Source organism: Salmo salar, chromosome 16 (assembly GCF_965601325.2).
Source record: "Salmo salar chromosome 16, fSalSal1, whole genome shotgun sequence".
In the NCBI taxonomy this organism is placed as follows: Eukaryota; Metazoa; Chordata; class Actinopteri; order Salmoniformes; family Salmonidae; genus Salmo; species Salmo salar.
In genome coordinates, this window is record NC_138306.1 from 71,562,165 (window position 1) to 71,588,707 (window position 26,543).

The window sequence follows — 26,543 nt, forward strand, 5'->3', positions numbered from 1 at the left end:
CCTGGTTCACCAACTACTTCTCAGACAGAGTTCAGTGTGTCAAATCGGAGCGCCTGTTGTCCGGACCTCTGGCAGTCTCTATGCGGGTACCACAGGGTTCAATTCTCGGGCCGACTCTTTTCTCTGTATATATCAATGATGTCGCTCTTGCTGCGGGTAATTCCTTGATCCACCTCTACGCAGACGACACCATTCTGTATACATCTGGCCCTTCTTTGGACACTGTGTTAACAAACCTCCAGACGAGCTTCAATGCCATACAACACTCCTTCCGTGGCCTCCAACTGCTCTTAAATGCTAGTAAAACTAAATGCATGCTTTTCAAATGATCGCTGCCCGCACCTGCCCGCCCGACTAGCATCACTACTCTGGACGGTTCTGACTTGGAATATGTGGACAACTACAAATACCTAGGTGTCTGGCTAGACTGTAAACTAGTCCATCCAGACTCATATTAAGCATCTCCAATCCAAAATGAAATCTAGAATCGCAACAAAGCCTCCTTCACTCACGCTGCCAAACATACCCTCGTAAAACTGACTATCCTACCAATCCTCGACTTTGGCGATGTCATTTACAAAATAGCCTCCAACACTCTACTCAGATTGCATCCAGTTTGCTATCACAGAGCCATCCGTTTTGCCACCAAAGTCCCATACACCACCCAGCACTGCGACCTGTATGCTCTCGTCGGCTGGCCCTTGCTACATATTCGTCGCCAGACCCACTGGCTCCAGGTCATCTATAAGTCTTTGCTAGGTAAAGCACCGCCTTATCTCAGCTCACTGGTCACCATAACAACACCCACCCATAGCACGCGCTCCAGCAGGTATATCTCACTGGACATCCCCAAAGCCAACACACACTTTGGTCGCCTTTCCTTCTAGTTCTCTGCTGCCAATGACTGGAACGAATTGCAAAAATCGCTGAAGTTGGAGACATATCTCCCTCACTAACTTTAAGCATCAGCTATCTGAGCAGCTTACCAATCGCTGCAGCTGTACATAGCCCATCTGTAAATAGCCCACCTAACTACCTACCTCATCCCCATATTGTTTTTATTTACTTTTTTTCTCTTTTGCACACCAGTATTTCTACTTGCACATCATCATCTGCACATCTATCACTTCAGTGTTAATTTGCTAAATTGTAATTACTTTGCTACTATGGCCTATTTATTGCCTTACCTCCTTACTCCATTTGCACACACTGCATATAGATTTTTCAATTGTGTTATTGACTGTACTTTTGTTTATCCTATGTGTAACTCTGTTGTTTTTTGTCGCACTGCTTTGCTTTATCTTGGCCAGGTTGCAGTTGTAAATGAGAACTTTTTCTCAACTGGCCTACCTGGTTAAATAAAGGTGAAATAAAATAAATCAAAAAATGTTGGTCTTACTGAGATTTACTGTCAGGGCCCAGGTCTGGCAGAATCTGTGCAGGGGGTGCTGCTGTAGGCCCTCCTTGGTTGGTGACAGAAGCACCAGATCTTCAGTAGACATTTGACTTTCAGATTCTAGTAGGGTGAGGCCGGGTGCTGCAGACTTTTCTAGTGCCCTCGCCAATTCGTTGATATATATATATATATATATATATATATATATATATGTATGTATGTATGTATGTATGTATGTATGTATTTATGTTGAAGAGGGTGGGGCTTACGCTGCATCCCTGTCTCACCCCATGGCCCTGTGGGAAGAAATGTGTGTGTTTTTTGCATTTTTTAACTGCACACTTGTTGTTTGTGTACATGGATTTTATAATGTCGTATGTTTTCCCCCAACACCACTTTCCATCAATTTATATAGCAGACTCTCATGCCAAATTGTGTCAAAGGCTTTTATTGAAATCAACAAAGCATGAGAAGACTTTGTCTTTGTTTTGGTTTGTTTGTTTGTCAATTAGGGTATGCAGGGTGAAAACATGGTCTGTCGTACGATAATTAAGTAAAAAGCCCATTTGACATTTGCTCAGTACATTGTTTTAACAGAGGAAATGTACGAGTCTGCTGTTAACAATAATGCAGAGGATTTTCCCAGGGTTGCTGTTGACGCATATCCCACGGTAGTTATTTGGGTCAAATTTGTCTCCACTTGTGGATTGGGGTGATCAGTCCTTGGTTCCAAATATTAGGGAAGATGCCAGAGCTAAGGATGATGTTAAAGAGTTTTAGTATAGCCAATTGGAATTTGTTGTTTGTATATTTGATCATTTCATTTAGGATACCATCAACACCACAGGCCTTTTTGGGTTGGAGGGTTTTTATTTTGTCCTGTAGTTCATTCAAGGTAATTTGAGAATACAGTGTGTTCTGGTAGTCTTTAATAGTTGATTCTAAGATTTGTATTTCATCATGTATATGTTTTTGCAGTTTGGTCTTTGTTATACAGTCAAAAAGATTGGAGAAGTGGTTTACCCATACATCTCCGTTTTGGATAGATAATTCTTTGTGTTGTTGTTTTGTTTAGTGTATTCCAATTTTACCAGAAGTGGTTAGTCTATGGATTCTTCAATTACATTGCGCTGATTACTGGCATGCTGTTCCTTTTTCCGTAGTGTATTTCTGCATTGTTTTAGTGATTCACCATAGTGAAGGCGTAGTCTCAGGTTTTCCGGGTCTCAATGTTTTTAGTTGGACAGGTTTCTCAATTTCTTTCTTAGATTTTTGCATTCTTCATCAAAACATTTGTCATTGTTATTCATTTTCTTCGGTTTTCTATTTGAGATTTTGAGATTTGATAGGGAAGCTGAGAGGTCAAATATACTGTTGAGATTTTCTACTACCAAGTTTACACCTTCAGTATTACAGTGGAATGTTTTGTCCAGGAAGTTGTCTAAAAGGGATTGAATTTGTTGTTGCCTAATTGTTTTTTAGTAGGTTTCCAAACTACATTCCTTCCATCTATAGCGTTTCTTAATATTACTCAGTTCCTTTGGCTTTGATGCCTCCTGATTGAGTATTGCTCTGTTCAAGTAGACTGTGACTTTGCTGTGGTCTGATAGGGGTGTCAGTGGGCTGACTGTGAACACTCTGAGAGACTCTGGGTTGAGGTCAGTGATAAAGTAGTCTACAGTACTACTGCCAAGTGATGAGCTATAGGTGTACCTACCATAGGAGTCCCCTCGAAGCTTACCATTGACTATGTACATACCTAGCGTGCAACAGAGCTGCAGGAGTTGTGACCCATTTTTGTTGGTTATATTGTCATATTTGTGCCTAGGGGGGCATATGAGGGAGGGAATGCTGTCACCTCCAGCCAGGTGTTTGTCCCCCTATGTGCTGAGGGTGTCAGGTTCTTGTCCGGTTCTGGCATTTAGGTCACCACAGACTTGTCCCTGGGCCTGGAAATGATTGATTTCCGCCTCCAGGATGAAGAAGCTGTCTTCATTAAAGTATGGGGATTCTAGGGGGTAGCACACAGGAGGAAATGTTTCTGTTAAAATCATTTCCTTTGAATTTCTAGCCAAATGTAAAATGTTCCTGTTTTGATTAATTTAACCTCTATGGGCTAGGTGGGACGCTTGCGTCCCACCTACTCAACAGCCAGTGTAATCCCGTGGCGCGTTATTCAAATTCCTCAAAAATGCAAAAACTTCAATTTTTCAAACATATGACTATTTTACACCATTTTAAAGATAAGACTCTCGTTAATCTAACCACACTGTCCGATTTCAAAAAGGCTTTACAACGAAAGAAAAACATTAGATTATGTCAGCAGAGTACCGAGCCAGAAATAATCAGACACCCATTTTTCAAGCTAGCATATAATGTCACATAAACCCAAACCACAGCTAAATGTAGCACTAACCTTTGATGATCTTCATCAGATGACAACCCTAGGACATTATGTTATACAATACATGCATGTTTTGTTCAATCAAGTTCATATTTATATCAAAAAACAGCTTTTTACATTAGCATGTGACTAGCATGTGACTAGCATTCCCACCGAACACTGCCGGTGAATTTACTAAATTACTCACGATAAACGTTCACAAAAAGCATAACAATTATTTTAAGAATTATAGATACAGAACTCCTCTATGCACTCGATATGTCCGATTTTAAAATAGCTTTTCGGTGAAAGCACATTTTGCAATATTCTCAGTAGATAGCCCGGCATCACAGGGCTAGCTATTTAGACACCCAGCAAGTTTAGCACTCATCAAAGTCAGATTTACTATAAGAAAAATGTTATTACCTTTGCTGTCTTCGTCAGAATGCACTCCCAGGACTTCTACTTCAATAACAAATGTTGGTTTGGTTCAAAATAATCCATAGTTATATCCAAACAGCGGCGTTTTGTTCGTGCGTTCAAGACACTATCCGAAAGGGTAAATAAGGGTGACGAGCATGGCGCAATTCGTGACAAAGAAATTCTAAATATTCCATTACCGTACTTCGGAGCATGTCAACCGCTGTTTAAAATACATTTTTATGCCATTTTTCTCATAAAAAAGCGATAATATTCTGACCGGGAATCTGCGTTTAGGTAAACAGACGAAAGAAAATAAAGCATGGGGTCGACTCGGGCACGCGCCTAAGCCCATAGTACTCTGATCGGCCACTTGCCAAAAGCGATAATGTGTTTCAGCCAGAGCCTGCCTCGATATCGTTCAGCTTTTTCCCGGGCTCTGAGAGCCTATGGGAGCCGTAGGAAGTGTCACGTTATTGCAAAGATCCTCAGTCTTCACTAAAAAGAGCCAAGATGAAACACAATTTGTCAGACAGGCCACTTCCTGCATGGAATCTTCTCAGGTTTTGGCCTGCCATATGAGTTCTGTTATACTCACAGACACCATTCAAACAGTTTTAGAAACTTTAGGGTGTTTTCTATCCAAAGCCATTAATTATATGCATATTCTAGTTACTGGGCAGGAGTAGTAACCAGATTAAATCGGGTACGTTTTTTATCCGGCTGTGTAAATACTGCCCCCTATCCCCAACAGGTTAATGGAGTGAGTTAGGTCTGCTCTATAACAAATTAGCATACCCCCTGAGTCCCTTCCCTGTTTCACACCTGGTAGTTTGTTGGATGGGACTACCAGCTCTCTGTCACCTAGAGGGCAACTAGTGTGTCTGTCTCCTCTATACCAGGTTTCTTGTATGATGACAATGTCTGTATTTCTGATTTCTTTGATGAAGTCCAGGTTCCTGCTCTTTAGGCCAAAGGCAGATGACATCAGGCCTTGGATATTCCAGGATGAGATAGTAAAGGCTTTGTGTTCCATAAAGTGTCTAATGTTGTTGGTCGTGTGGTTTGGCCTCAGGCCATTAAGTGTGAGCAGAGCCTGGCTTGGGCTAGTGTAAGAGTGGGGGTTTGGCCTGTTTGCCCGCTCATGGCCTGGGCGTATGTGTGACTTCCATGTTGAGGCCCTCTTTGTGGGGGTGGGTTGCATGGGGTGGGCAGGAGGGTCATAGGTCTGATCTGAGGGGGCCTAAATGGGGTGTGGGCATGGTTGACTTCGGGGGGGTGTTGATCGGTTGGGGTGGGGGTGTGTATGTGGCTGGTGGTGTTGTGGTCCGGATGTAGGTCCTCTCAGCGTGGGTCTTCTATCTGGAGGTTTCGGGGGGGGGGGGGGGGGGGCACAGCTGTGCTCCTGTGTGAAGTATTGGGGCTGCGTTTGAGAGCGATGTCCTTTAGAGTCCAGGCGAAGGTGGGCACTGCAGCTTTGTATAGGTAGACCTGGTCATAGAGGCCGTTCAACTCCAGGGTGGAGTGGTGGGCCAGGAAAACATTTGGTTTTGAGGCACAGTCATGGGAAATACTTGCGTTTACCCGCTGTATGGTAGCAGGGTGGAAGTCTTTTCGTGGTAGCAGGGTGGAGATAACCACTTGTGCATTGGGGAAAGTAGAAGAAGCTTCTTCAATCACTCCCTTCAGTGCTGTGGCCACCCTTTCCTGCTGTGTTCTCAGGTCGTTTGTGCCTGTGTGTATTATTATGTGGCTAGGTGAACCTCGTTGGTTCTCAGACAGAATGTCTAGGGCATGCTGGGTGTTTGGACACCAGAGTTTAGACACATTGTGTTTGGGAAAAAGTTTTTTTTCTTTCTCTCACCACCCTTTCTCTCTTTCTCATCTTCCCCCCTCTCCCTTTCTTCCCCCCTCTCCACACTCCCAAATCTCTCCTTCACATCCACTACCCCTCTACAGCAGACACTCCTGCCCAGAGGGTGCAGTTCCTTCTAGGGACAGAGGATGGTGATGAGGAACACATACCTCATGCCCTCTTCACTGAGCTGGATGAGATCTGCCTGAGAGAGGGCGAGGACGCAGAGTGGAAGGAGACCGCCAGGTAACCAATCGCACGACCCGCTCCAGCTCCACAGCCAATCAGGTGTCTGTTTTTCTGCTTATGCGTATCTGTGTGTGTGTGTAGGTGGCTGAAGTTTGAGGAGGACGTGGAGGATGGAGGCGAGCGTTGGAGCAAGCCCTACGTAGCCACCCTGTCTCTTCACAGCCTGTTTGAGCTGAGGAGCTGCATCCTCAATGGCACTGTGCTGCTGGACATGAGGGCCAACTCACTGGAGGAGATCGCCGGTACGTAGAGTGGTGCTGGATTGGAGGGTGGCCAGAAGGTTGCCGGTTCAAATCCGAGGGTCGGCGGGGAAAGCCTGGCGGGAGTGAGTCTGCAACTGGAGGGTTACCGGAGTTAGAATGTCAGGTGCCAACTACTGCCGTTGTGCCCTTGAGCAAGGCACTCAAACCCCTAACCAATCTATATGTGTGTTCTCTCAGATATGGTCTTGGACCAGCATGAGGTGTCGACCGTGGTGGGGGAGGACGTGAGGAGGAGGATCCGTGAGGCGCTCCTGAAGCAGCACCACCACCAGAACCACAAGAAGCTGGCCAACCGCATCCCCATTGTACGCTCCTTCGCCGACATCGGCAAGAAGCATTCCGAGCCCCACTCCATGGACAAGAACGGTGAGCTCACCAACCAACCAACCACACACCAATCACAGTTTTGTGGCTTTTCTGATTGTTGTGCTGTGTTGTGTCTCTATGTGGCTTGATGTGTTGTTTGATTAATATCTCAACTTCTATCTACATTCTCTCCTTTTGTGTGTGTGTCTCTGTGTATTTATGTGTGTGTGTCTGTGTTGTTTGCGTGTGTGTGTGTGTGTGTGTGTGTGTGTGTGTGTGTGTGTGTGTGTGTGTGTGTGTGTGTGTGTGTGTGTGTGTGTGTGTGTGTGTGTGTGTGTGTGTGTGTGTGTGTGTGTGTGTGTGTGTATACACACAGTTGAAGTCGGAAGTTTACATAGGTTGGAGTTATTAAAACTCGTATTTTCAACCACTCCACACATTTCTTGTTAACAAACTATAGTTTTGGCAAGTTGGTTAGGTTTCACTTATAATTCACTGTATCACAATTTCAGTGGGTCAGAAGTTTACATACACTAAGTTGACTGTGCCTTTAAACAGCTTGGAAAATTCCAGAAAATGATGTCATGGCTTTAGAAGCTTCTGATAGACTAATTAACATCATTTGAGTCAATTGGAGGTGTACCTGTGGATGTATTTCAAGGTCTACCTTCAAACTCAGTGCCTCTTTGCTTGACATCATGGGAAAATCAAAAGAAATCAGCCAAGACCTTGGGAGCAATTTCCAAATGCCTGAAGGTACCACGTTCGTCTGTACAAACAATAGTACGCAAGTATAAAGACCATGGGACCACGCAGCCGTCATACCGCTCAGGAAGGAGACGCGTTCTGTCTCCTAGACATGAACGTACTTTGGTGCGAAAAGTGCAAATCAATCCCAGAACAACAGCAAAGCACCTTGTGAAGATGCTGGAGGAAACAGGTACAATAGTATCTATATCCACAGTAAAAACGAGTCCTATATCGACATTAACCTGCAAGGCCGCTCAGCAAGGAAGGAGCCACTGCTCCAAAACCACCATAAAAAAGCCAGACTACGGTTTGCAACTGCACATGGGGACAAAGATCGTACTTTTTGTAGAAATGTCCTCTGATCTGATGAAACAAAAATAGAACTGTTTGGCCATAATGACCATCGTTATGTTCAGAGGAAAAAGGGGGAGAATTGCAGGCTGAAGAACTGTCACGTCCTGGCCAGTATATAAGGTTAATTGTTTTGTAGTTTGGTCAGGGCGTGGCAGGGGGTATTTGTTTTATGTGGTTCGGGGTGGTGTGTTTGTGTAAAGGGTGTTTGATTTAGTATTTCCGGGTTTTGGTTTATGTTTAGTTAATTCTATGGTTAGTCTAGTGTGTGTGTTTCTATGTTTGGTTGATTGGGGTTGGGACTCTCAGTTGAAGGCACGTGTTGTCTATCTGCCTTTGATTGAGAGTCCCATATATTAGGGTGTGTTTGTATGTGTTATTTGTGGGTGATTGTTCTGTGTGTAAGCCGTATGCTTTACCAGACTGTTTGTAGTTGTTCGTTCGTTTCGTTTTTGTTATTTTGTATGTTCATTTTTGTAGTTAATAAAAATCAAGATGAGCATACACGTACCTGCTGCGTATTGGTCCTCCTTCACCGACAACAACCGTGACAGAATCACCCACCACCAAAGGACCAAGCAGCAGAGGAAGGAGCAGACGGAGTTCGAGTTGGACTGGCGGGAGAAGTGGACTTGGGAGGAAGTTCTGGACGGGGCCGGACCCTGGCATCAGGCTGGGGATTATCGCCGCCCGTAGTGGGAAATTGAGGCAGCCAAGGCAGAGAGGCGGTGGTACGAGGCCAGAGTGGATGCGCTGAAGGAGATGCACGAGAGGCACCCCCAAGAACATTTTTTGGGGGGGGCACACGGGTAGTGTGGCTAGGCGTAAGAAGAGCCGGAAGCCAGCTACCCGTGGTTATATGGAGGAGCGTATGGGGTGGAGAGCGCTATGTTTCGCTGAGGAGCGCACTATCTCACCCATACGCACGCACAGTCCGGTGCGCATTATTCCAGCCCCTCGCAGGTGCCGTGCTAGAGCGGGCATCCAGCCTGGTAGGAGGATGCCTGCGCAGCGCATCTGGTCGCCGGTACGCCTCCGAGGACCAGGCTACCCAACTCCCGCTCTACGCACGGCTACCATCAGGCCCCTGCACAGCCCAGTCTGCCCTGTACGAGCACCCCGCTCGTACAGGGTTACTAGTTCCATCCAGCCAAGGCGGGTTGTGCAGGAGGTAAGATCTAGACCGACTGTGCGCCTCCATAGCCCTGGGTTTCCAGCTCCTGTCTCTCGTGCGGACCCGGAAGTGCGTCAACCCAGTCCGACTCGTCCTGTTCCTGCTCCCCGCACTAGCCTGGAGGTGCGTGTTCATAAGCTGGTATATCCGGTACCAGCACCACGCACCAGGATTATAGTGCGTCAGCCCGCCAGTCAACAGTCATCATCAGAGCTGCCCGCCAGTCAACAGTCATCATCAGAGCTGCCCGCCAGTCAACAGTCATCATCAGAGCTGCCCGCCAGTCAACAGTCTTCATCAGAGCTGCCCGCCAGTCAACAGTCATCATCAGAGCTGCCCGCCAGTCAACAGTCATCATCAGAGCTGCCCGCCAGTCAACAGTCATCATCAGAGCTGCCCGCCAGTCAACAGTCATCATCAGAGCTGCCCGCCAGTCAACAGTCATCATCAGAGCTGCCCGCCAGTCAACAGTCATCATCAGAGCTGCCCGCCAGTCAACAGTCATCATCAGAGCTGCCCGCCAGTCAACAGTCGTCAGAGCTGCCCGCCAGTCAACAGTCGCCAGAGCTGCCCGCCAGTCAACAGTCGCCAGAGCTGCCCGCCAGTCAACAGTCGCCAGAGAGGTCAGACTGCGCTGAACTGCCGGAGTGGCCAGACTGCGCTGAACTGCCGGAGTGGCCAGACTGCGCTGAACTGCCGGAGTGGCCAGACTGCGCTGAACTGCCGGAGTGGCCAGACTGCGCTGAACTGCCGGAGTGGCCAGACTGCGCTGAACTGCCGGAGTGGCCAGACTGCCCTGAACTGCCGGAGTGGCCAGACTGCCCTGAACTGCCGGAGTGGCCAGACTGCCCTGAACTGCCGGAGTGGCCAGACTGCCCTGAACTGCCGGAGTGGCCAGACTGCCCTGAACTGCCGGAGTGGCCAGACTGCCCTGAACTGCCGGAGTGGCCAGACTGCCCTGAACTGCCGGAGTGGCCAGACTGCCCTGAACTGCCGAGTGGCCAGACTGCGCTGAACTGCCGGAGTGGCCAGACTGCGCTGAACTGCCGGAGTGGCCAGACTGCGCTGAACTGCCGGAGTGGCCAGACTGCGCTGAACTGCCGGAGTGGCCAGACTGCGCTGAACTGCCGGAGTGGCCAGACTGCGCTGAACTGCCGGAGTGGCCAGACTGCCCTGAACTGCCGGAGTGGCCAGACTGCCCTGAACTGCCGGAGTGGCCAGACTGCCCTGAACTGCCGGAGTGGCCAGACTGCCCTGAACTGCCGGAGTGGCCAGACTGCCCTGAACTGCCGGAGTGGCCAGACTGCCCTGAACTGCCGGAGTGGCCAGACTGCCCTGAACTGCCGGAGTGGCCAGACTGCCCTGAACTGCCGGAGTGGCCAGACTGCGCTGAACTGCCGGAGTGGCCAGACTGCGCTGAACTGCCGGAGTGGCCAGACTGCGCTGAACTGCCGGAGTGGCCAGACTGCGCTGAACTGCCGGAGTGGCCAGACTGCCCTGAACTGCCGGAGTGGCCAGACTGCCCTGAACTGCCGGAGTGGCCAGACTGCCCTGAACTGCCGGAGTGGCCCGAGTGGCCAGACTGCCCAGACTGTCCCGAGTGGCCAGACTGCCCAGACTGTCCCGAATTGCCAGACTGCCCAGACTGTCCCGAATTGCCAGACTGCCCAGACTGTCCCGAACTGCCAGACTGCCCAGACTGTCCCGAACTGCCAGACTGTCCCGAACTGCCAGACTGCCCAGACTGTCCCCCGGCGATGCCAGACTGGCCCGACTGCCCCCCGGCGATGCCAGACTGGCCCGACTGCCCCTCGGCGATGCCAGAGTGGCCCGACAGCCTGGAACGGCCGGAACCAGAGCCACCTCCAGAAATAGGTGGGTTGGGGAGGGGGGGGTGTCGCACAGTGCCGTCGTTGACGGCAGCCACCCTCCCTTCCCTCCCTTTAGAAAAGGGGACTTTTTGTTGGTGTTGCTTGGGGTTATTTTTTGTTAAGGTGCTTCTGGGGTAGCACCTTTAAGGGGAGGGTACTGTCACGTCCTGGCCAGTATATAAGGTTAATTGTTTTGTAGTTTGGTCAGGGCGTGGCAGGGGGTGTTATGTGTTATTTGTGGGTGATTGTTCTGTGTGTAAGCCGTATGCTTTACCAGACTGTTTGTAGTTGTTCGTTCGTTTCGTTTTTGTTATTTTGTATGTTCATTTTTGTAGTTAATAAAAATCAAGATGAGCATACACGTACCTGCTGCGTATTGGTCCTCCTTCACCGACAACAACCGTGACAAGAACACCATCCCAACCGTGAAGCACGGGGGTGGCAGCATAATGTTGTGGGGGTGCTTTGCTGCAGGAGGGACTGTGGTACTTCAAAAAATAGATGGCATCATGTGGAAGGAAATGTATGTGGATATATTGAAGCAACATCTCAAGACATCAGTCAGGAAGTTAAAACTTGGTCGCAAATGGGCCATCACAAAGCCCTGACCTCAATTCTATAGAAAATTTGTGGGCAGAACTGAAAAAGTGTGTGTGAGCAAGGAGGCCTACAAACCTGACTCAGTTACACTAGCTCTGTCAGGAGGAATGGGCCAAAATTCACCCAACTTATTGTGGGAAGCTTGTGGAAGGCTACCCGAAACGTTTGACCCAAGTTAAACAATAAACAGTTTGACCCAAGTTAAACCAGGCTGTTGCCCAGGGTTACTGCCCTATCCCAACAATGGACCCAGATGAGGAGATCTATACAGGCAACTAGCCAGGACGCCTATAGTCTAGTCTGAGACTAACACTGAGCCTTTCTCAAATGGAACTCATTTAGATGTTGCAAACACAGAAACCAGTCATAACCACTTCATTACCGCCAGTACGCCATAGATAATCTCCCTGTGTTTTCTCTAATCTCTTGGGCAGTACCAAACCTTCAAAAGTAAAGTAGTACTACTTGCAAATTCAACTTAGGAAGTGCAACGTTTTGATCACATAGACTATCGTCAAGGCCTCATTCCTTCTTTAATCTAGGAAGGATTAATCAATTTCATCTAGATTATAGTGTTACACTAAAAGTCTTAATCCGAATACAGTGCAGTATGTTGTCCAGTGAGAGTGACTAACAGGCTGGCTCTCTCCTGTCCTGATGTCGCCCAGGTCAGACTGTCTCTCCCCAGTCCCAGCCAGCCACCACAGAGGGCAAGGAACATGTCAGCCGGGAGAACAGCCATGTGGACTTCAGCAAAGTAAGGCCCCACTCACCTAGCCTGGTCGCACCATTATTTGTATGTTCTGTATAGCCAACTCCTATGGTTGTTGTCATACTAAGGTTGGCTACCAGGCTACCAGGTCACCCAAAAGTTTCCACTAAGCACAATTCTACTTTTTTATCGACATGCAGTACATTAGCTAGTAGCTACATTACTGTGACTATGCGAACCACCAGTTTTTATGTGTTGGACCAGTGCATTTACTATGCTGTGTGACCCACTCAAAGTGTTTAGCCATTTCTCTGTAGCTCAATGAATAATAAACCCACTGATTCTAGTCACAACCCAGTATCTAGCCAAACATCTGCTGTAGCCTATTTATGACAGATTTCTCAGTGGGCCCCATGATCCCTTGGCCCTCATTTTAGTCGACCCTATTTAGCATATTTTCCTATCTCCTATTAGCTAAATAGGATTAATGTCTGTAGATTGACCTCCACTTCATGAAGAAGATTCCGCCCGGTGCAGAGGCATCCAACGTCCTGGTGGGGGAGCTAGAGTTCCTGGAGCAGCCTGTGGTGGCCTTTGTCCGTTTGTGTCCCGCCGTGCTGCTCAACGGCCTAGCTGAGGTCCCCATCACCACCAGGTCAGACACACACACTCTCATTATATTATAATATTGTTGTTAATGATGATTACTGTTAATACTATGAATTGTATGTGTTCGTAACTAAAGTGGGATAGGTGTTTTTGCATTGGGTAAGTTCCTGAGTGGATGCACTCTATTTAAGGTCAAAAACCATGGTTGAAACATTCTTCTCTGTTCTCCCTCAGGTTCCTGTTCATTCTGCTGGGACCTCTGGGAAAAGGACCACAGTACCATGAGATTGGCCGATCCATCGCAACTCTGATGACAGACGAGGTAAGTATCCACGTTGCAGTAGTCCTGTGTGTACTTTGGTTATGTTAGCCAAGTTTAAGAACAGCTCATGATGACGCATACAGGTTAACCCCATTCCCTCTCTGCCCCCTCCCAGGTGTTCCATGACGTGGCGTATAAAGCCAAGGACAGGAACGACCTGGTGGCCGGCATTGATGAGTTCCTGGACCAGGTGACTGTGTTGCCACCTGGGGAGTGGGACCCCTCCATCAGGATAGAGCCGCCCAAAAACGTGCCCTCTCAGGTGAACCTCTTCCTGGAGACTTATTTTGAGATGCATATATATTTGGCTCTGACCCTATGCCATCATCTGTTAGTTTGCTTCCGACTGCATCACTGGCTAAACCCAATCTAAATTGTACTCGGATTTAACTGCTGGTGTACCCCAAGGACACGCTCTAAATCCCTTCTGAATCCATTTGTTTTGTTTTTCTATCATCAGCTGTTTTTGGTACGTGCCAGACTGCTTGTCCTTAAAAAAACAGTCCCGTGTTGTTGGAAGGAATGTTTTGCCTGACAGGCTATTTTAGGCCAATTCCTACTAGTGGAGATGCATTGAAAATAAATGATATAGCTATTTTTGGCAAATAAATATTTATTTTCCATCTGACCTCTGACCTCTATTCTTTACCACACAGGAAAAGCGCAAGGTCCCTCCTCTACCCAACGGAGATCTGGGAGAAGCAGAGGAACCTGGTGGCCATGGAGGCCCAGAGCTACAGCGCACAGGAAGGTAGGTTTGTGTGTGTGTGTGTGTGTGTGTGTGTGTGTGTGTGTGTGTGTGTGTGTGTGTGTGTGTGTGTGGTGGTTGGGAGTTGAAGGGAAGTGGTGTGTGTGTGTTTGGGCTGAGATTAGGCTGGCTAGCACTGTGAGTGTGATCTACAGCACTGTGGACCATCTAAGGTCCTCTTTGTCTTTCAGTCCCCTGTTTTGTCTCCTCTCCGGCTCTCCCTGTCTCCAGCAGTACATCTAGCCATCCTTTAAAAAACACACATCCTTATGGGTCTCTCTCGTTCCTCAAGCTCTGCGTTCACAAAAAGAGCTGTGATTGACTCAGTGTGATACGTGCATTTGGAATCATCCATGCATACTTTCCTACATAAGACCAGCATCACTTATTAAAATGTGCCTCGACAACACTGGAGAAAACACTCTAGCTATTTTGGTAACACTTCATTGTACAATTTGATGTCCACATATAAATCACTACCTGTGTGCATCAACACGGGGTCCGATTTCAATCTTTTATTAAGCTATTATTAGTTTGTCATGTAATCATGTCCTCTTATAATACGAGCACTAAGTGTGCATTAACTAAGTGCTGACCTGAATCTGTTTTATAGGCTATAATTAGTTCAATAGTTAATAGCCTACAGCGTTCGCTCATACGCATTTTGATCCTGTAAATAAAGTGTTATCTAATAAAAGGCCTAATAAATACTTAACAGTGCAAAATAATGTAAATGAATTCATGAATTATTTGTATCTTATTAGCAGTAGCATATAAGTACTTATGGACACTCACAATACAGTGTTACAACTTTATTAACAATACTTTATTGTAGGTGTCACGTGTTTTGGGTATCTACAGAAGTGTAGTAGAGTGTATCTAGAGTGAGGAGGAAGCTGCAGTAGTGTAATACAGTATATTTAGAGGGAGGCAGTAGGCTATGTGCAGTTGTAGTAAGTGGTACTGTATGTCGTGGGTTTTTAATAAGTGATGTAGTTGTAAGGGATGCTCCCTGCTACAGTAGGTCTCTGAGGAACTCATCCTGACATGTACAGTAGATTGGCCTGCAGCCCAGTTCTGCTGTGAGCCATGATCTCCCGGAGGGCCACAGCGTAGCATCCATCCCCGCTCGGCTGAAATACCACTCAAAGTCACGCCTCCCGTTACCCTGGCAAGCGCCTCTGGCTATGTCGCCATGTGCTTCCTCTAACATCAGAATCTTTCCTCTCTCCATCCCTCCTCCTAGTGTGTGGCCTATGGGAATGTTTAAAAAAACAACAACAACAAAAAACACTTAAAAACACACTATGGTGCATACTTTTTAATTGAAACTGAAAAATAAAAGGGAACACATTTGACTCCTTTTACTTCATATGGTATTTGATGCTGGTTCACTAAGGTGGTGTGTGTGTGTGTGTGTGTGTGTGTGTGTGTGTGTGTGTGTGTGTGTGTGTGTGTGTGTGTGTGTGTGTGTGTGTGTGGTGTGTGTGTGTGTGTGCTCGTGTACATGCTCTAATGTGTGTGTGATTTCCAGGTTCTTTGGAGGGTTCTTCATGGACATCAAGCGCAAGGCGCCCCACTACCTGTCTGACTACACGGACGCTTTGAGCCTGCAGTGTCTGGCCTCCTTTCTTTTCCTCTACTGTGCCTGCATGTCTCCTGTCATCACCTTCGGAGGACTGCTGGGGGAAGCCACCGAGGGACGCATAGTAAGACACACCGCTCATACTACATGACACGCATTGGCTTTGCAGCGTTAACATGTTATCACGAATGGCAGGGGAACAGTCTGGCTTCCTGAAGGCCTACTTCATGTGTTCGTTGGGATTTCTGATGGAGTTATGCACAACAATAAAGCACTTTTATATTCACACGTTAGGTAAGCACGATGGTGTCCTGATGAAGCTGAACTAAACGAATAGCTAGGTTTTGCTTGCCGTATCCCCTAGTAGATAAGCATCTTCAACAAATAAAGACTGCACAGACAGTGTAGTTATTATGAAAGTGCTATGTAACCTGTCGTCCATTAACCCATTACTTTGACGTCCCCTTTTGACCAGAGTGCAATTGAGTCCCTGTTCGGAGCCTCCATGACGGGGATAGCCTACTCCCTGTTCGCTGGGCAGCCTCTCACTATCCTAGGCAGCACAGGCCCTGTTCTAGTCTTTGAGAAGATTCTCTTCAAATTCTGCAAGTGAGTTTGCCCCATTTCAGATACATTGTCACATTGTCTTAGCTGCTCTCTTCACTGTGACATGGCTACAGTACATTGTTCCTGGCATTCAGGAAGACTTTAAGTATATGGGTTTTTCTAAGGCTGTGTCCGTGTGTGTCCGTGTGTGTGTCGCTCGTGTGAAAATCGATGACAACCTCGGCCCAAGAAGAAATGTCCTTTTGGTCTTATAGTTAAGACGTTGGTCTTCCGAGTGGGAGATGAGGGTTCGCATCCCACCAGTTACACGTGTGTGTTTGTCCACAGGGACTATAACTATGGCTACAGTTGAAGTTGGAAGTTTACATACACTTAGGTTGGAGTCATTAAAACTTGTTTTTCAATGTGTTGATGTGTTGTTTGATTAATATCTCAACTACTATCTACATTCTCTCCTTTTGTGGTGTGTGTGTGTGTGTGTGTGTGTGTGTGTGTGTGTGTGTGTGTGTGTGTGTGTGTGTGTGTGTGCGCACACACACACAGTTGAAGTCGGAAGTTTACATAGGTTGGAGTCATTAACTTGTTTTTCAATCACTCCACACATTTCTTGTTAACAAACTATAGTTTTGGCAAGTCGGTTAGGACATCTACTTTGTGCATGACACAAGTCATTTTTCCAACAATTGTTTACAGACAGATTATTTCACTTATTATTCACTGTATCACAATTCCAGTTTACGTACACCAAGTTGACTGTGCCTTTAAACAGCTTTGAAAATTCCAGAAAATTATGTCATGGCTTTAGAAGCTTCTGATAGGCTAATTGACATCATTTGAGTCAATTGGAGGTATACCTGTGGATGTATTTCAAGGCCTACCTTCAAACTCAGTGCCTCTTTGCTTGACATCATGGGAAAATCAAAAGAAATCATCCAAGACCTCAGAAAAACAATTGTAGACCTCCACAAGTCTGGTTCATCCTTGGGAGCAATTTCCAAATGCCTGAAGGTACCACGTTCATCTGTACAAACAATAGTATGCAAGTATAAACACCATGGGACCACGCAGCCGTCATACCGCTCAGGAAGGAGACGCGTTCTGTCTCCTAGAGATGAACGCACTTTGGTGTGAAAAGTGCAAATCAATCTCAGAACAACAGCAAAGGACCTTGTGATGATGCTGGAGGAAACGGGTACAAATGTATCTATTTCCACAGTAAAACGAGTCCTATATCGACTTAACCTTAAAGGCTGCTCAGCATGGAAGAAGCCACTGCTCCAAAACCGCCATAAAAAAGCCAGACTACGGTTTGCAACTGCACATGGGGACAAATATCATACTTTTTGGAGAAATGTCCTCTGGTCTGATGAAGCGAAAATGGAACTGTTTGGCCATAATGACCATCGTTATGTTTGGAGGAAAAAGGGGGAGGCTTGCAACCCGAAGAACACCATCCCAACCGTGAAGCACGGGGGTGGCAGCATCATGTTGTGGGGGTGCTTTGCTGCAGGAGGGACTGGTGCACTTCACAAAATAGATGGCATCATGAGGCAGGAAAATTGCGTGGATATATTGAAGCAACATCTCAAGACATCAATCAGGAAGTTAAAGCTTGGTCGCAAATGGGTCTTCCAAATGGACAATGACCCCAAGCATACTTCCAAAGTTGTGGCAAAATGGCTTAAGGACAACAAAGTTAAGGTATTGGAGGGGCCATCACAAAGCCCTGACTTCAGTCCTATAGACAATTTGTGGGCAGAACTGAAAAAGCGTGTGCGATCACGGAGGCCTACAATCCTGACTCAGTTACACCAGCTTTGTCAGGAGGAATGGGCCAAAATTCACCCAACTTATTGTGGGAAGCTTGTGGAAGGCTACCCGAAACGTTTGACCCAAGTTAAACAATTTAAAGGCAATGCTATCAAATACTCAAATAAGTGGTGATCCTAACTGACCTAACACAGGGAGTTTTTACTCTGATTAAATGTTAGGAATTGTGAAAAACTGAGTTTAAATGTATTTGGCTAAGGTGTATGTAAACTTCCGACTTCAACTGTATATATGTGAACAGATCTGGGACCAGGCTAATTGGAAATATATTGGCAGATAATGTTAAGTACAATGTCTGTGGTACTGTACCACTGACATTTTATATTGACGGCTCCACTATAAATATATTTAATGTTAGTGACTCCATTTCCACTATGCAAAGATTTGGACAGACTCAATGTGCGTGCATGAGTGACTGGCTCATGCTGAATCATGTCTCTCTGAACCAAGTCATTCATGCACGCTCGCACTTTGCATTGCAGTCACTTATTGTGTGTGTGTGCACATGCGTGTGTGTGTGTCCGTGTATGTGTGCGCTCGTTTGAAAATCGGTGACAACCTCGGCCCAAGAAGGAATGTCCTTTTGGTCTAATGGTTAAGACGTTGGTCTTCCGAGTGGGAGATGGGGGTTCGCATCCCACCAGTTACACGTGTGTGTGTGTTTTTGTCCACAGGGACTATGACCTGTCCTACCTCTCCCTGAGGGCCTGTATCGGCCTGTGGACGGCGTTCCTCTGCCTGGTTCTGGTGGCTACAGACGCTAGCTCTCTAGTCTGTTACATCACCCGCTTCACAGAGGAGGCCTTCGCCTCGCTCATCTGCATCATCTTCATCTACGAGGCCCTGGAGAAACTCATCCACCTGGGGGAACACTACCCCATCAACATGAACAACAACCTGCAGAAACTCACCCAGTACTCGTAAGTCATGGAAATAATATTAGTTAGTGGAACTAATACTCGTGAGTGGATCAAATAGTCATAAGTGGAACTAGTATTCCTCTAACTACCAGTACTTCTAAGTGCAACTAGTAAACTCAACTGTAGTACTCATAGGGGGAAGTAGTACTCCATTAACTGCCAACAAATTAAACTAGTACTCTTAACCTGTAGTATACTCTTACAGAAAAAGGTGCTATCTAGAACCTAAAAGGGTTCTTCGGGTGTCCCCACGGGAGAACCCTTTGAAGAACCCTTTTTCGTTCCAGGTTGAACCCTGTTGTTTCCAGGTAGAACTATTTTGGGTTCCATGTAGAACCCTTTCCACAGAGTGCTTTGAAGATGTAGCTAGCTAACACTAAAACTATGTGTACAGGACCCTACCTGGAACCAAAAAGGGTTCTCCTATGGGGACAGCTAAAGAACCCTTTTGGAACCCTTTTTTCTAAGAGTGTACTCATTAATGGAACCAGTACTCCACTAACTACCACTACTCTTAAGTGGAACTAGTAGTGATAGGAGTAAATTTGACCTCTTTGTTTAAGTAGTATTCTTAAGTGTAAGTAGTACTCCACTTACAATACTGCAGGTGGAAAACTGTTTTTTTGTGGCCAAAACACAGACAGTATAGCAGAGTCCTGTACACATAGTTTTAGTGTTAGCTAGCGACATCATCAAAGCACAGATGAGCAATATGGGCAGTTTATCCAGTTTTTTGGTAATGCTCCAAGATTATTGCACTATGCTGAATAATCCCATGTGTAAACCCAGGGACGTACATTAATACATTATGTAATCGTTCCAAGTCGATGTAATGTACGGTCAAGTTAATGTTTTCCGTACATTGGTGAAGTCATCGACATTAATCCTTATGGGTCAATCCATGAAATTTTGTCAAGCCATGTCACCCGCCATCTCAGATTGTTCTGAAATTGTTTCTGTAGTTAGAAACAGATAAGATTAGGATTCCTGAAACATTATTTTGTTGGAATATAATTTGATCTCTGAGAAATTAAATTGATGTCACCCAAATTGGCTGTTTTTTAATTCATAGGATTCATATAATCTTAAATAAATATAGTACCTAACATCCGATTTGGACCATAATTCTTCATAACAATGAGACTTAAGACTTGAGGAATCCAATGAAAGCCACCCACTGAACCCCCACATCCCACACCAAACCCACCGTAACAACCAGTATACAGTATCAGTTCTTTATGTCTGGCACGTAGTACGGAGCTGCTGCTTGGAGTATTGCTTCTTCATCCTTTGTAATGTATTCCCTGTGAATCTGGTGATGTTCCCCCCCCCCCCCCCCCCCCCCCCCCCTGTTCAGAGAAATTAGCCATTGAAGTCACTTGTATTCTGTATCATAAATTAGTGTGAAAGTACCAGGTGTTGCCGCTGTTCCTGCTACTGTCACCACACCCTTTTATCCATTTTGTTGGTCTCTTGTGTTAATTAAATGGATCACAACATTTTCTTTGCTACTTTAGGTAGACAACCAATTGCTTTTGCTCATATAAATCCTATAAATTAAAATGGCCAATTTGGGTGCAATCCTTTAATTTCTCAGAAATCTAATTATATTTCAACAAAATAATATTTCAGGAACGCTAATCTTATCTGTTTCTAACTACAGAAAGGATTTCAGAACAATCCAAATCCTCTTTCTTGTGCTTTTTGAGGTGGAACAACTCATATAGTAGAGAACACAAATGTGTTGACATGTTTAGACTAAGGCTGGAACATGACGAGTCTGTGTGTGTTTACTCGTGCACGTGTGTGTGTACTTGTGCATGTGTGTGTCTGCGGGCTTTTGTGTGACTGTTTATGTGTGTGTGTGTGTGTGTGTGTGTGTGTGTGTGTGTGTGTGTGTGTGTGTGTGTGTGTGTGTGTGTGTACCCATGCATATGTGTGTTGTGCATATGGCAGGTGTGCGTGTGTAGAGCCAAAGGATCCCAGCAACTCCACTCTGAGGTACTGGGAGGACAGGAACATCACTGCATCAGAGGTCAACTGGACCAGCATGGAGGTCAAGGTAAAGAGGGGTTTGAAGCCTAAAAGCCCTGATCTTGGGTTCAGGGGGATGAAGCCATGATCTGTAAGGACCTACCTCCTTCTGTAGCGGAGCACCAGCCGCACTGTGCAATCATCACATGAACTTCTAGAGGTCAGTAGTATTATAGTGCAGGGTCAGGCAATACGGGGTACTATTGACCAATAACCACCCCCTGAAGTAATATTGAGACATGATTGTTGTCTCTACCTTCTTGCCCTTTGTGCTGTTGTCTGTGCCCAATAATGTTTGTACCATGTTGTGTTGCTACCATGTTGTTGTCATGTTGTGTTGCTACCATGCTGTGTTGTCATGTGTTTCTGCCATGCTATGTTGTTGACCTAGGTCTCCATGTAGTGTTGTGGTGTCTCTCTTGTCGGGATGTGTGTTCTGTCCTATATTTTATTTTTTATTTTTAATCCCGGCCCCCGTCCCCGCAGGAGGCCTTTTACCTTTTGTTAGGCCGTCATTGTAAATAAGAATTTGTTCTTAACTGACTTGCCTAGTTAAATAAAGGTTACATAAATAAAAAAATGTAACTAACACTCCCTACTCATTTACTTCTAAAACATCACTCATCAGCAAATTGCTACAAATATTATATTGTATAAATATAGTGTATTTTTCATGGTGAAATAGCCATCCCCTGGAGAGGGGTGTGAGGCTATAGGGATAGACATTGTCTCTTGGTAGTACAATGTGTTTCCCCAGAGGGAACAGAACAGTGTGACAGGATTAAAGACATGTAGGCAGGATTTCAACAGGATTTATCCACGCACGGTCACCATAGAGCATTCTTTTAGTATTCACTGTGACTCTGTCACACTTCTGAAGGCTTAGTGTGTCAATCTCACTCCCACGTATGCACACACACATGCATGCACATACTATATGCATACCTGCATGAAGCCAGTCACGCACACACGCACGCACGCACGCACGCACGCACGCACGCACGCACGCACGCACGCACGCACGCGCGCGCGCGCGCGCGCACGCACGCACGCACGCACACACACACACACACACACACACACACACACACACACACACACACACACACACACACACACACACACACACACACACACACACACACACACACGCGCGCGCGCGCACGCACACACACACACTATGTGACTGCAATCCAAAGTGCATGCATGCATGTATGAATGACTGGGTTCACACAGACATGGTTCAGCATTGGCCAGTCACTCATGCCCTTTGATTCTGTCCAAATCAGTGCATAGAGGACATGAAATATATTTATAGTGGAGCCATTCATATGAAATGTCAGTGGTAGAGTACTACAGATTATATGTACAAACATTTTATCTAACGTTGAGTGTGCCAATGCATTTCCAAATAGCCTGGTTACAGATCTGTTAAGTATGTAAAGCCCATGGTTGTGGCAACCATACAGTATGAGTTAGTTGGCTATGAAAAGTGCAAACAGATCTGGGACCAGAGGCTAACTTCGACTGGGTCTTATTATCTTTCCTATCTAGGTAACTCATGCCTTACAGTGGCCGTGTCCAAATACCCATACTTGCTTTCTAAATAGCAGGCTTTTTGGGTATGCGAAAAAAAAAAGTTTTATTGTATGTGAAATGTGAAATAAAATGTGTATGCTTTAAATGCCAGGATGTCATACTCAGTTCGCTGCACAGAATTTGCTGGAACACTATTGAGGAAGAGAATCGTCTTTTCACACCCACGTGTGTTTGACAGCAGCTGATAATCAGAATAGGTGATGCGCTCTTCAAAAATAAGCAAATAGTGGGGAACAAGTGTGATTGTGCATTAGATGATGTCTTCTCAGAATGGATGAGTACTATGTTTATATTTGTTGCTTACTGAATAGCCTACATTTTTACTAAACAGCACGTTCTAAATTGTATGTAAGTACTGTTAGTACACAGTATGTAGTTTTAGTATGTAATAGGCAAGATGGCCAGTCTATCCTGTTTAACTTCATAGGAAATATATGGGGTTCCACTCAGGTCTCTCTCTCTCTGTATCTTCCTGTTGTAGGAGTGCTTTGTGTTCCGGGGGGAGTTTGAGGGCAGTGCCTGTAGCCCCCACGGACCCTACATTCCTGACGTCCTCTTCTGGTCCGTGGTCCTCTTCTTCTCTACTGTCTTCATGTCCGCTTTCCTCAAGGAGTTCAAGACCAGCCGCTACTTCCCCACCAAGGCACGTCCATCTACACCTCATGCTTCCTGATTGCAAGGGATGTGGACCGGTAGCCACGTGCAGGGATTTCAATGATATTTGATTGATTGATGCTTGTCCCTTAATCTCTCAGACTTTGGTGGATGAATCAGTGTTCAACCGCCTACTGGTGCCTCATTGTGTGAAATAATATGATAATCTACCCATTCTGTTTCAATCATATGGCAATGAGGGCTGTTGTGTGCTGCAGGAGTAAGAATGGATTTTCCGGTAGACTGATGCCCCCTTGTGGCATCTGAGATCCTACACTTATTGCACTTTATTATCATTATTATTATTATTATGATTATGATTATTTGCCTTTATTTAACCAGGTAAGTCATTGAGAACACATTGTCTTTTACAACAACGACCTGAACAAGATGGATGTGATACACCGTGCCGCCAAGCAGACAAGTGAAGAAGTTGCTGACAATTCACTTGTATTCAAATGACACTGAGCACTAGGAGATTCACCATGAGCTCAGTTCCTAGTTTGACTGTGAGTATCTCTTGCTCTTCAGGTGAGGGCCCAGATCAGTGACTTTGCCGTCTTCATCACCATCCTCACCATGGTCTTAGTGGACTACGCCCTGGGAATCCCCTCACCCAAACTGCAGGTCCCCAACAAGTTCAAGGTGAGTACACACACACACACACACAGAGACACACACACACGGATCATGATCATGTTCACTCCCTCCCACAGCCAACCAGAGACGACCGTGGTTGGATAGTGAACCCAATAGGACGCAACCCGTGGTGGACCACTATAATCGCGGTCCTCCCTGCGCTGCTCTGCACCATCCTCATCTTCATGGACCAACAGATCACTGCTGTTATCATCAACAGGAAGGAGCACAAACTGAAGGTAATGGCTGCCATTTGAAGTCATTTTACTGTGTCAGCTTTTAGTGCTATATGATGGTAAAAATGATCACAGCTAAAGTGTGAAATTGAAAATGTAACAGATCATTATTACAATATAATTAACAGTCAAAGCCCTAAAAGCTATTTGGGGGTTTTGACCAAACATTTTTTGGAGACTAGTTAATTTCTGTTCCATTTGGCTATGGCTGCCATTTAAACTAAAGCCTTGCATACTGTTCCTCATTTCTCCATAACTAAAGATCTGAACAGTATACAGTATATCTCCTTGTTGTTAATGTATTATAGACTATGTATACTGCCTGTATCTCTGCTGTATGGATGCTATAACCCCATATCTCTGGTTCCCATCAACAGAAGGGCTGTGGCTACCACCTGGACCTGTTTGTGGTGGGGGTGATGCTGGGGGTGTGTTCTGTGATGGGCCTGCCCTGGTTCGTGGCAGCCACCGTGCTCTCCATCTCCCACGTCAACAGCCTGAAGCTGGAGTCCGAGTGCTCGGCCCCCGGGGAACAGCCCAAGTTCCTGGGGATCAGAGAGCAGCGCTTCACCGGCCTCATGATCTTCCTACTCATGGGCTGCTCCGTGTTCATGACCTCTGTCCTCAAGGTGAGGGAGGTCCGAGGTCAAGACCTCAGATATACATGAGATCAATTACAACACGCACACTTTAGCAGTCACGCACACAAGCGCACGTGCATGAGCATAGTCACACGCATACATAACTGTTGAAGACTAAATGGAGCGCTGTCTGTCTGTTTCCAGTTTATCCCCATGCCTGTACTGTATGGAGTGTTCTTGTACATGGGAGCGTCCTCACTGAGAGGTATCCAGTTCTTTGACCGTCTCAAGCTGTTTGGCATGCCGGCCAAGCACCAGCCAGACTTCATCTACCTGAGACACGTTCCCCTGAGGAAGGTTCACCTCTTCACCATCATCCAGCTCAGCTGCCTGGTCCTGCTGTGGGTCATCAAGACCTCAAATTATGCCATCGTCTTCCCCATGATGGTAATGTGTTTGGAGGGTGGGGTTGTGTTTGGGTGGGTAGGGTGGGCGTGTTGCGGGGGGGAGGGGGGTCTGTGTGCGTGCACGAGAGAGATTGAGAAAGAGATGTCATGTCTGAGTAAGTTGGCATTTATTTAGCTTTCATATTTCATTCGGTATTCACCTTCAGCTTTACGTACAGTAGGTACAGTACGTGTCGATGTCATTCACCACACTTAGTTGACAGGAGGAGAATGTAAGGAGAATTCCTTCTCTCCTCTAGGTGTTGGCTCTGGTGTTCATCCGTAAGCTTCTGGACTTCATGTTCACCAAGAAGGAGCTGAGCTGGCTGGACGACCTGATGCCTGAGTGGAAGAAGAAGAAACTAGAGGAAGGAGAAGAAGAGGTATACAGTACTTGGTGCTCTTAAACATATTGAAGCCATACAGATATGTTGGCACATGATGACTCTGTCAATCATCTGGGCTTGTGGTGCAATAGTGTGTGATTTAACAGTCACTTTCTTAATTTCTCTCTCTCCAGGAGGAGCCCAGTATTATAGTGGAGGAGGAGGAAGGGATAGTCACTTTGCCACTGGAAGGAAATTACAAGTAAGTCCAACTAACAAAACATCCAGAGACTGTGGGCACTGAAAGGTTAGTTTAAAAAAAAAAAAAAACCCCGGTACAAGTTTTGGTGACTAACTATAGAGGGCCATGTTGCGCATGAGTTCTGTCAATTGTTCTGCCAATACCGCGACACAACCACACTTTTCTTTTAGTGGCAGCATCAGAAACCATGATTTCAGCTAATTCAAGATCGGGGCCTAATCATCAACACATTTCAGAGGATGTCTTGACCATGAAAACATGCAGTGACTGACAGAGCATCCTTGGTTTTGTGTGTTGTAGGAGCGATCCCGCCACGGTGAACATTTCCGACGAGATGTCAAAAGGCTCCTTCGGGAACGTGTGGAATAGTATTAGTCCCAGTGACAGCTCTAAGAAGGATCCAAGCTCCAAAAGGTTGTAATGTCCACCAATCAATCAATACAAACCTTTCAACAAAAAATGCCATTTAATCTATTTATTGGACCTGTATATTAGCCGCAAGCCATTTACCTGTCCAATGAACTACTTTCCTGTTTACTATTGTTCATGGTGTGAATACTGTAAAACATATTTCATGTGGATATTAATGTAGATATCAAAAGGTGGATTTTTGTCCTTCCCTTCGTTGTAGAGATATAGATGCTCATTAACTTCTATCTTGACTCCTATCCTTTCTCATTCCATTCCCATCATAAGCTCCCCTTCCTAACCTCTCAGAAGCTCATATCCCAAAGGCAAGTGACTCCCAATCCTCAGTGGCATGGTGTTACATATCTTGTCCCTCCATTGCAGTTTTCTAGAACCAACGTGCAGTTTATCATTGTATGATGTGGAGGTGACAATATGAACGTGATG

At 46.0% G+C, this 26,543-nt stretch overlaps 1 protein-coding gene across 3 annotated transcripts in view; it reads left to right on the forward strand.

Moving 5' to 3' along the window:
• LOC106574399 (sodium-driven chloride bicarbonate exchanger) overlaps positions 1 to 26,543 on the forward strand; it is a 52,527-nt gene that overhangs the window by 23,315 nt on the left and 2,669 nt on the right. For 2 of the 3 annotated variants that reach the window (XM_014150253.3, XM_014150255.3), the window contains 20 exons: positions 6,159 to 6,300; positions 6,385 to 6,545; positions 6,744 to 6,932; positions 12,287 to 12,375; positions 12,828 to 12,985; positions 13,174 to 13,261; positions 13,377 to 13,523; positions 13,918 to 14,012; positions 15,544 to 15,718; positions 16,070 to 16,203; positions 18,666 to 18,911; positions 20,868 to 20,973; positions 23,026 to 23,187; positions 23,730 to 23,843; positions 23,915 to 24,076; positions 24,451 to 24,702; positions 24,859 to 25,101; positions 25,361 to 25,483; positions 25,621 to 25,688; positions 25,989 to 26,102. In XM_014150253.3, coding sequence (XP_014005728.1) covers positions 6,159 to 6,300; positions 6,385 to 6,545; positions 6,744 to 6,932; positions 12,287 to 12,375; positions 12,828 to 12,985; positions 13,174 to 13,261; positions 13,377 to 13,523; positions 13,918 to 14,012; positions 15,544 to 15,718; positions 16,070 to 16,203; positions 18,666 to 18,911; positions 20,868 to 20,973; positions 23,026 to 23,187; positions 23,730 to 23,843; positions 23,915 to 24,076; positions 24,451 to 24,702; positions 24,859 to 25,101; positions 25,361 to 25,483; positions 25,621 to 25,688; positions 25,989 to 26,102 — 2,968 coding nt within the window. Of the gene's footprint in view, positions 1 to 6,158; positions 6,301 to 6,384; positions 6,546 to 6,743; positions 6,933 to 12,286; positions 12,376 to 12,827; positions 12,986 to 13,173; positions 13,262 to 13,376; positions 13,524 to 13,917; positions 14,013 to 15,543; positions 15,719 to 16,069; positions 16,204 to 18,665; positions 18,912 to 20,867; positions 20,974 to 23,025; positions 23,188 to 23,729; positions 23,844 to 23,914; positions 24,077 to 24,450; positions 24,703 to 24,858; positions 25,102 to 25,360; positions 25,484 to 25,620; positions 25,689 to 25,988; positions 26,103 to 26,384; positions 26,423 to 26,543 lie in introns of all 3 variants that reach the window. The other variant, XM_014150254.3, reaches the window with a different exon arrangement.